The sequence below is a fragment of the Diadema antillarum genome, unplaced genomic scaffold (assembly GCF_040938485.1).
Source record: "Diadema antillarum isolate AM-2024a unplaced genomic scaffold, OU_Dant_1.0 scf00000040, whole genome shotgun sequence".
NCBI classification, from domain to species: domain Eukaryota; kingdom Metazoa; phylum Echinodermata; class Echinoidea; order Diadematoida; family Diadematidae; genus Diadema; species Diadema antillarum.
Window position 1 is genome coordinate 1765207 of NW_027270929.1, and position 10785 is coordinate 1775991.

The window sequence follows — 10785 nt, forward strand, 5'->3', positions numbered from 1 at the left end:
TCTTCTTCTTTTCATTAAGACAGTGACATTACGCTGACATATGGGTTCATTGACAATGATAACACGAAGTCTGAAATACATGCGATACTACTGGATTTTGTCACCCCTCAATATAAAATATACCATGACTTCCTAGCCATTTGTCAATGACTGTAAAGGTCTACCAACAGCATGTCGGTGTAATCTACATGACAGCAAGAGTATGAACCAAAGGTTTGAGAACAACATTACATTACTCCATTACATGTGAAAATAAAGGATATATCTGTGTATCACTATAACACACATGCAGATACCGGGATAAATATTTCATATATATTTTGCACACAAGATAAGAATCTACCCTTGAGTACGACATTTTCTGTTTGTCTACGCCAGGACGCAAACATAAAAGGACAAAATAAATCTCAGATACATCACGACCTTATAAAAGCATTTCAGTGCAGGAACACACTAAGATATAAAAATCATATCACATTCGATTTGTATGGAAGAACTAGCATAGAAATCACATATAATTTCATTTTCAAATTTCAGCTGTTTCTATCAAGGATGGCGTTCGCATTGAACAGCATCAATAATCGTGATTGTAGGCCGCATTGTACCGCTGTACCCGCTCATCGACCGGACGTCGCCTTTCGTGCTGCACAAGCGGTCTAACTCCGCCGTCGTGCCTGTCGTTGCGGTCGCCGACCATGCTGATTCGCACGTGGCTCGGGTCGACCTCCTCAGCTTCTTGGTCGATTTCGGACGAGGAGAACGACCGGCTGTCGGCAGCGAACATGATGTCTGAGTTGTGGTAGCCTCTGACCCTACCGGCGTTGACTTTGTCAATTCTGGCCAAATTGGATCGACTCCTGACGACGGAAAATGAAGAAAAGCAGTGATTTTTAAATAAAAATTGATTTTGCTAGATTTGACAAGTAATTGAAAAAACAATAATAGCATTAAAAAGAAGCTGTCTTAGTTTAAGATTTGTCGTCTAACATAATCATGAAAGTGTGCAAGTTGAAAGAAATAAGAAATGGAGACTACAATGAGTCGGCGTGAAAGAGTTTTTAAACTTAAAGGCGTTTGTGTGTTGGTGTAATATTCATTTGGGAGAAACACTTTTAAGAGCAATGTCGTGGAAATCTGATCACTTCATATTTTTTCAAACAAATACTTGTGTCCTGAAACGCATACATGGTGAGGATCAACGAATATTTGAAGGAGAGAGAATTCAATCGTATTGCTGGTTTCATTCAGGAGACAAAACATTTCTGAGGTTCTCTGTATTCAGTATACATTCCGATTACAAAACTTGGCGTCTGTGTATCACATGGATTCCGTTTTGTTTTCTGTTAGGCGCGTCTATTGACGAGATGGCTAGGAGAAATTCCATTCACTTCACTTGAAAGGATTTCTGAAACTTTACGCGGGATTTTTGTTTACGTTTTCACTTCAGAGAATCTTTTAAACTTTACGCGGGAGTTTTGGTTTTGTTTTCACTTAAGAGGACTTCTAAAACTTTACGGGGAATTCCTGTTTTTGACTTCACTTCGGAGGATTTTTGAAACTGTACGCGGGAATTTGTTTTTGTTTTCACTTCTGAGGATTTTTGAAAATTTACTGGGGATTTTTGTTTTTTATTTCACTTCACTTCAAAGCACTGTTGAAACCTTATGCAGGATTTTTGTTTCTGTTTTCACCTCGGAGGATTTTTGAAATTTTACCAGGGATTTTTGTTTGTTATTTTGATTGTTTGCTTGTTAGTTTGTTTAGGTGTTTGTTTGTCTGTTAATTTGTTTGTTTGTTTGTTCGTTTTCGGGACTACTACTATACCTCTTATATTTCTGGTAGATAGATACGACGAGGAAGACCATGACGATGATGAGGAATAAGAAGGCAACACAGAGACCGATGAGGATGTACCGCCACGGCGTGTCTGGAGAAAGAGAAAATTAAGAGATTGCCGGGTGAGTGATTAAACGACTTGTTATGGCAACTTATTCGTTACTTCTGTTGCCCATTACCACACACACAAAAAAAAGAACAGAAAAAAGAAAAGGGTCTTTAAGTAAACGCGACTTCAATGCACACGCTGCTTTGTTTTTGTGTCTTTGCATGTATGTGTGTGTGTGTGTGTGTGTGTGTGTGTGTGTGTGTGCGTATACATCACTGATCGTCCGAGACCAATGGTATGAAAACACACCTTTTGTCCGAGGACAAAATCTACGTCCGAGGACGTAACATGCTGTCCTCGGAAGGAATAGACGTGCAAAATGATATTCTACGTCCGAGGACGCATCTGACCCGATATTCGGCTTGTCCTCGGACGTTCGAAAAGTATGAAGTTGACACACATAACACTCCCGTCGATGCAGCAACGTGTGTGAAAGAAAAAGTTAAGAGCGCCCCCTGTGAACACACAGATCCTGGCGATCGCGCACGCGATTAAGCAGTGCTGCAGCTAGCTAGCGCTAGGGCGCTAGCGCGCGCTTCGCTAGCGATCAGCGATAGCGCTAGCGTGTAGCGCGCGGTAGTACGGTATACTGTAGGTGAAGTATGAGCAGCATGCACCGTATGGATCCGGATCGTAATGTGTGAAAAGAGGTTATTGAGCTCGCCTTCGAGGACCGCTTTGTCAACGATGTCAATGGTAAGAAAACTAGCGGTACCGTCCGCAGATCTATTCATTCTTTTATGTTTTAATGTCAAGTTTAAGATCATAGTCATGGTGACAGAAACCACGATAATGTTGGTGTCCACTTGTTCCTTTGCACTCACGCACCTGTGTACAACATGAATGAAGCCTGAGGCTGAGGCTGAAGCTGTGAACGCCTGCTGCTAGTCTTAAATGTAATGGACGACGAACGACGTTACCAGCAGTTCACAAAGGAGACTCGATCCACTGCTTCGAAAATAATTAATTTAAAATTGTGGGTATTAGTCAATGGAAAAGGGGTGATGATAATCACGTAATTTACGGGTAACTCAGGGAGTCATTGGCATTGGTATGCTGAGCTGTGCAAATTTAAGTGACATGCGGCCCTCTATATTTGGAGATAGAAATCACCAAGATAATCAGCAAATTCTTGGAACATATATATAATTTTTTGGCATGTACACCTGTAATGATAAAATATCCTATATCCTATTTTCAGTCCATACCTTCAATTGGATCTAAATTACCATGATCAAGTGAATTTTTAACAATATTTTTCTGATCACTGCTCTTGTTCCTCTATATTGGAATTCATATAGAACGTCTAGATCTAGAGAACGCTACTTTTCTATTGTGAGCAATTTGCACTATGCTAGACCTGAGTGCTAGGTTATCTGATGATAACCTGGCATGAGTGTTAGTGTGCTACAGTGCTTGTGGCACAGCTCTGTAGACTGGAGTTAGACTAGGCCTACAGTACAGTCTGTTTTTACACTTATGATATAAAGACTATAGGCTAGATCAGGGGAAAAATACAGGAGGGTAAAGGCGATTTGCCCCAAAATGTGAAAAATAGCCCTTGTAAGTTGCAAAAGAGCCCCCATAAATTGCTATTAGATTCAATAGAGAATTTAATTTGGAATGAACAGAGGTAGGAAAAAATAGCCCCTCGTACAGAAAAAAGAGGGTTTTTTTTTCCCCTGGATTAGATATGAATAGATATTTATTAAAGATATGTTTATGTTTTAGATTCTAGAGAAAAAGTGAAAAGAAAAGAAAAGAAAAGAAATGAAATGATATATTACTTTACATATAAGTATGCAACTGGATGTTCATGTACAGCATTTCATAATCCCCTATTGACAGAGTATTCCAGGACGAAAAAAGCGGCGTGTCCGCATCTCACCCAGTCTTATGGCGGAGCATTGGTGTAAGCTGGGAAAAGATCAAGAAGGTTTCAGGAAGGTTTTTCTCAACGACAACATAGGTACACATAGATTATTTCTTTGTAGTTTAAGGAGTGGTACGTAGTATTGAACTGGTCAATGAAGAGGTTTCAAATTTTACTGTTTCCCTGCCAACCTGTACCATATATGAAACACTATGTGCTACTTGTGCCAAGGGCTACTTAAGGAGGGTAATCTTTCTCTGTGTAGACCCACAGGGGATCATCCTTTGTGGGGGGGGGGGGGGATGTTGAATGTCAAGCAATCTGCACGTTTATGCCTGAGGTGCATGTATTAGACTGTCCAGGTGACCTACTTTTTGCTATCTAAACAAAGTGCAATTGCACTCATTCACCGACATTGTTCGGGGGGGGGGGGGGGGGATGTACATTGGGTTTGTGGGACTTTGCATTCCTAACTCCTCTGGGATGAATTAACAACAACAACAAAGATTACTGTACTAAAAAAGCACTTTTACTTTATGTTTTGTATAAGGCCTCTTGTCTTCCCCTAATAAAAAGGTTACAAAAAGAGCTAGAAATTGACAGATAAGATAGTATATATGTACGTGTATCAAAAGGCTTATCTTGCAAGAAAGCATCATACATGTAAGTCCCTGTATTTATTTAGAAATCTCAGTGGAGTCAATGACAACATTATCCACTGGAGTTGGCTAAGTCTTTAGATATGGTAAAGTTCTGATGTTATCACAGTATGAATGGTCTCAAGAGAGGTTTCAAATTTTACTGTTTCCCTGGCAACCAGTACCATATGTGAAACACTTTATATGCTACTTGTTAGAAACCGGAATGGTATAAATAAATTTGTAAAGGATGAATCACTAAGGACTGTCCAGGGAGGCAGAAATTTCTCCTTGCCAAGGGCAGCGGGCTGTACAAGCGAGGCAAATGATAATGACCACATAACGATTTAATACATGCAAGGCCATACACAGAATTTTTTTTTTTTTTTGGGGGGGGGAGCAAAACACATACAAACTTTGAAAACCTGAAAACGAGGGAGCGAAGTGACTGAGCTGGTCACAAGGGTGCTTTTGCATTTTTAACAGTGAAATTTGGTGCACACTTTTGATGGATTGTCTGAAAATTTTCAGTAGAAACAAATGTCAGTTTTCAAAATTTCTGGGGGCAACACCCACCCCCACCTCATTTCTGTGTATGGCCATGATTGCTTGAAACAGTATTGTTGAAAACTTTGTTTGCCATAAGTTTTATAAAAATATAAATGTGTTTTAAATGTAGTTTTCCTTCTCCATTTCTAGGACATGGACTTGTGACCACAAGACCATTTCTTAAGGGAGATTTCCTGCTTGAATATCGTGGAGCTCTGTCCATTGCTAATGACGAAGATGAAGAGAATGTGGATTACATTTTCCATTTTTCTCACAGAAATACGGAGTATCGGTCAGTAATTTGAAATAGTATATTGACTCTTATATGTTCAGTGTATGCTGGTTGATATTTGCATGCTGTAAAATTTATTATTTTAGTGTTTTGGATAGGTCAATTCTCAACAGAGCAAATAAATGCAATCCGTTAGCTACCTACCCAAAACAAGAAGAGCAAAATCCCCCCCCCCCCCATCACCAATCTGAAAGGGAAGATTTGATGCCATGAAATAGTTTACTAATTTATTTTACTAATTTAATTGCACTGTAAACAGATTTTCACTAGTTCATGGATAAATGTTAAGCACCTTATCAAAAGTCAGAGCCCATTTGGAACATGTTTTGTTAGTGTCTCTCCTGCACAGCGTCTTGCTCAAGCTCCCAAAGCTCTATGGACAGACAATAGGGGATCGGGAAAGCCGATGTAAGTAAAAGAAGAAGACGATTAAAGACGCAAGACGAGACTTTTGATAAGGTTCCTGATTCAGACATACAGACTGTGTTTCCTAAAGTGCTATGATTACTCGAAATATGGATATGAAGAATTATTCTTTATTCCCTTTATTTTGATGTGTATTGTCTGTCATATGGTACAAAGCTAACGAATGTCCTGTTTGTTTAAATGTTGTTGTTTTTTAGGCCTCTGTAGATGAAGTCTTGAGGGAGCATTAAAACATTGCACCTTTTTATCCTTCTGTCCATCTGTCCTTCCGTCTCCAAATTGGGTTTCCATGGGATATCGGTCTGATTTCAATAATTGTTGGTTTGGGGGAGACGAAACTAACATACAAAGGTCACACTTCATTATATTTACAAATTGGTCAAATGTGGTTTTCCATCCACAAAACTGATTAAATGATTGATGGATATTAGTATTTTTTGGTACATGTATATCACTTGTTGTTTTATAATGACCCCCCCCCCCCCACGAAGTCTGGAGAGTGAATTAACTTTTGCACCTGTTAGTCCGTCCATCCCCCAAATTGGTTTCCACCCGATAACTTGAAAAATATTGGACAGATTTGAATAATTTTTGTTGTGTAGGTACATCACACTAAAATACAGGTCGTTTGAATTTGGAGTCGGCAGGTCGCAACTCATTCTTTATGCGCATTGGTTTCCACACAATAAATTGACAAATCTTGGACAGATTTAAGTAATTTTTGGTTTGTAAAATATCACACTGAAATACAGGTCAAGTTCGAATTCAAAGTTGGCAGGTCAAAGGTCACAGGTCATAATATATGCAAATTTGTTTCCATGCAATAACTTGAAAAATATTGGGCAGATTTAAGTAATTTGGAGTATAGGTAGAGCACACTAAAACAGGTCAATTTCTAAATTCAGAGTTTGCAGGTCAGAGGTCTGAGGCCAGAGGTCACAGTCCTATATATGCAAATTGATCAACATTTTTGATGAACTTTTTCACACCAAAGAACTAAGAAATGCTTACTAATCACATTAACTTGGGCATCCGTGTCCTATGGACACAGCACAGCTTTTCTAGTTAATTTTTCATTTTAGTGCAGTGATTTACCATTTGGGACAGATAGGGGAGTTGAAAACTTCCAGTACTGTATATAAAGTTCCTGTTCTGGGTATGTTCACTCTCTCCAGGATTGATGCATCAGATAGCAATTCTTGCCTGGCAAGGTGGGTCAACGATGAACACATCCGTCCAAATAGCATCATGAAAAAGGTCACATTTGATGATAGCTTCCCCCATCTGTGCCTGTTTCCTTTGGTGGACCTTAAAGAAGGTGTTGAACTGACATACGACTATGGAGTAGAGAATTTACCGTGGCGACAGGTAAGTGAATATATATGTTTTTGTTGCTTATTCTAGTGTATGCACTTGTTAAAAGGTGGACCTTAAATGTGAAAAACTTGCTTATAAAGTAACCTAACATTAGTAGACCTTTGACATTCAAGGTAATTCCATTGTAAAAAAAAAAAAACCCTGCTGAACTTACGTAATACAGGTGGTCCTTACAGTGTGTAAATGACTAAACTTAGCTATAAAAAAAGGATCTCACTTTGATAGACAGGTCCACATTTCAGAATAAACCCTCAGAAAACGTCCTTTAGGAATATTCTGTTAAGTGGTAATTTATCAATTGTTTCAAAAAATTCCAGAGTGCTTAATGAAAAAAAAATTGTTTGCCAAACTTGATTCTCAAGTCTTCCTCCCCAATTGTCCCCCCCCCCCCAAAAAAAAAAAAAAAAAAAAACACAAAATGGCGACAATTTTCTGCATAAATAAAACAGTGGAGAATTAAAAAAGCGAGAGGAAGAGAAATAAGCAACTCAGCAATATAATGCCCTCAATCGTACAAGTATTTTAGAAGAGAAATAATAAATTTGACCAGTTGATATTTAAGAATATGACCGTCTTATTTGTGCAACTATGAAACTATCAAGACAATAATGAAATGTTTTATGCCTTTTCCCATGAATTGCAGTCCACTCTGGCCAAGGACACCCCAGTAAATAGAGGAAACAGCAGAAAAGATGCTCATGAAGAATCTGTGGTAAGTAATACCTGCAAAGGGTTTCTTTAGGGATCCTCAATAAATATGCTGATAGCTCAGCTATGATATGTCCTCGTTTGAATATGATAATAATTTCTGTGTCAAATTTGCAGTGTTATGTCCTCATACATTTATTGAAACAAGTTCATTGTTGTATTTGCAGTGTAATATTCTCACACATTTTTGCAAACAAGTTGTGTGTTCTGTAGTGTATCAGGGGGAGGGGGATGTCTATACCATTGCCAGCACACTGCACCAAAAATGCAGTAGAGAGAAAGAAAAAGAAGAGAAAAGAAGAGAAATTAGCATAGGAAGCAATGTAATATCCTCATTCTTATATATAAACAATTTCTTCGATGAATTTGCTGTTGTAATGTCCTCATATAGTTCTGTATTTCATTGATGAAATGTTTTATGTCTTTTTCTTATGAATTGCAGTCCACTCTGGCCAAGGACACCCCAGTAAATGGAGGAAACAGCAAAAAAGATGATCATGAAGATATGGAAGAATCTGTGGTAAGTAATACCTGCAAAGGGTTTCTATAGGGATCCTCAATAAATATGCTGATAGCTCAGCTATGGTATGTCCTCGTTTGAATATGATATCTATTTCTGTGTCAAATTTGCAGTGTTATGTCCTCTTACATTTATTGGAACAAGTTCATTGTTGTATTTGCAGTGTAATATTCTCACACATTTTTGCAAACAAGTTGTGTGTTCTTTAGTGTATCAGGGGAAGGGGCATGTCTATACCATTGCCAGCACACTGCACCAAAAGTGCAATGGAGAGAAAGAAAAAGAAGAGAAATTAGCATAGGGAGCAACGTAATGTCCTCATTCATAAATGTAAACAATTTCTGTGTAAAATTTGCAGTGTAATGTCCTCATACATTTATTGAAACAAGTTCAATGTTGCATTTGCAGTGTAATATTCTCACTCATTTATTTCTCTCCGAAACTACATTGTTCTTTAGTGTAAAGGGAGGGGGGAGGGGGAGGGGGGAGGGGGAGGGAGAAGGGGTATGTCTACACCCTTGCCAGCACACTGCACCAATAATGCAGTAGAGAGAAAGAAAAAGAAGAGAAAAGAAGAGAAATTAGCATAGGGAGCAATGTTGTGTCCTCGTTCATATATGTAAACAATTTCTGTGTCAAATTTGCAGACCTGTGTAATGTCCTCATACATTTATTGAAATAAGTTCAATGTTGCATTTGCAGTGTAATATTCTCACTCATTTATTTCTCTCCTAAACTACTTTGTTCTTTAGTGTATAGGGATGGGGGAGGGGGAGGGGGAGGTGTATGTCTACACCCTTGTCAGCACACTGCACCAAAAATGCAATAGAGAGAAAGAATAAGAAGAGAAAAGAAGAGAAATTAGCATAGGGAGCAATGTTGTGTCCTCGTTCATATATGTAAACAATATCTGTGTTAAATTTGCAGTGTAATGTCCTCATACATTTATTGAAACAAGGTCAATGTTGCATTTGCAGTGTAATATCTTCACACATTTATGCAAACAAGCGCTGTGTCCTTTATTGTATATGTGACGGGTAGGGGGGTATGTCTACACATTTTCCAGCACACTGCACCAAAAATGCAGTAGAGAGAAAGAAAAAGAAGAGAAAAGAAGAGAAATTAGCATAAGAAGCAATGTAATGTCCTCATTCATATATACAATTTCTGCGCAGTGTAATGTCCTCATACATTTATTGAAACAAGTTCAATGTTGCATTTGCAGTGTAATATTCTCACACATTTATTTCTCTCATAAACTACTTTGTTCTTTAGTGTATAGGAGGGGGGGGAGGGGTATGTCTCCACCCTTGCCAGCACACTGCACCAAAAATGCAGTAGAGAGAAAGAAAAAGAAGAGAAAAAGAAGAGAAATAGCACAGGAAGCAATGTAATGTCCTCATTCTTATATATAAACAATTTCTTGGATGAATTTGCTGTTGTGATGTCCTCATATAGTTCTATATTTCAATGATGAAATGTTTTATGTCTTTTTCTTATGAATTGCAGTCCACTCTGGCTAAGGAAACCCCAGTAAATGGAGGAAACAGCGGAAAAGATGCTCATGAAGATATGGAAGAATCTGTGGTAAGTAATACCTGTAAAGGGTTTCTATAGGGATCCTCAATAAATATGCTGATAGCTCAGCTATGGTATGTCCTCGTTTGAATATGATAACAATTTCTGTGTCAAATTTGCAGTGTTATGTCCTCATACATTTATTGAAACAAGTTCATTGTTGTATTTGCAGTGTAATATTCTCACACATTTTTGCAAACAAGTTGTGTGTTCTTTAATGTATCAGGGGGAGGGGCATGTCTACACCATTGCCAGCACACTGGACCAAAAATGCAATAGAGAGAAAGAAAAAGAAGAGAAATTAGCATAGGAAGCAATGTAATGTCCTCATTCATGTAAACAATTTCTGTGTCAAATTTGCAGTGTAATGTCCTCATACATTTATTGCGACAAGTTCAATGTTGCATTTGCAGTGTAATATTCTCACTCATTTATTTCTCTCATAAACTACTTTGTTCTTTAGTGTATAGGGATGGGGGAGGGGGAGGGGGAGGTGTATGTCTACACCCTTGCCAGCACACTGCACCAAAAATGCAATAGAGAGAAAGAATAAGAAGAGAAAAGAAGAGAAATTAGCATAGGGAGCAATGTTGTGTCCTCGTTCATATATGTAAACAATTTCTGTGTTGAATTTGCAGTGTAATGTCCTCATACATTTATTGAAACAAGGTCAATGTTGCATTTGCAGTGTAATATTCTCACTCATTTATTTCTCTCATAAACTACTTTGTTCTTTAGTGTATAGGGATGGGGGAGGGGGAGGGGGAGGTGTATGTCTACACCCTTGCCAGCACACTGCACCAAAAATGCAATAGAGAGAAAGAATAAGAAGAGAAAAGAAGAGAAATTAGCATAGGGAGCAATGTTGTGTCCTCGTTC

General features: G+C 38.3%; 1 protein-coding gene across 1 annotated transcript; it reads right to left on the reverse strand.

Annotated features, from left to right (window-relative positions):
- Positions 1-540: 540 nt before the first annotated feature.
- On the reverse strand, positions 541-1933 carry LOC139712031 (uncharacterized). The gene is made up of 2 exons (XM_071623874.1): positions 1825-1933; positions 541-857 (listed from the first exon to the last, which is right to left on the reverse strand). Exons 1-2 carry the CDS (start codon positions 1863-1865, stop codon positions 575-577), a joined length of 324 nt encoding a protein of 107 aa, XP_071479975.1. The 5' UTR covers positions 1866-1933; the 3' UTR covers positions 541-574.
- Between the last annotated feature and the right edge of the window lie 8852 nt (positions 1934-10785).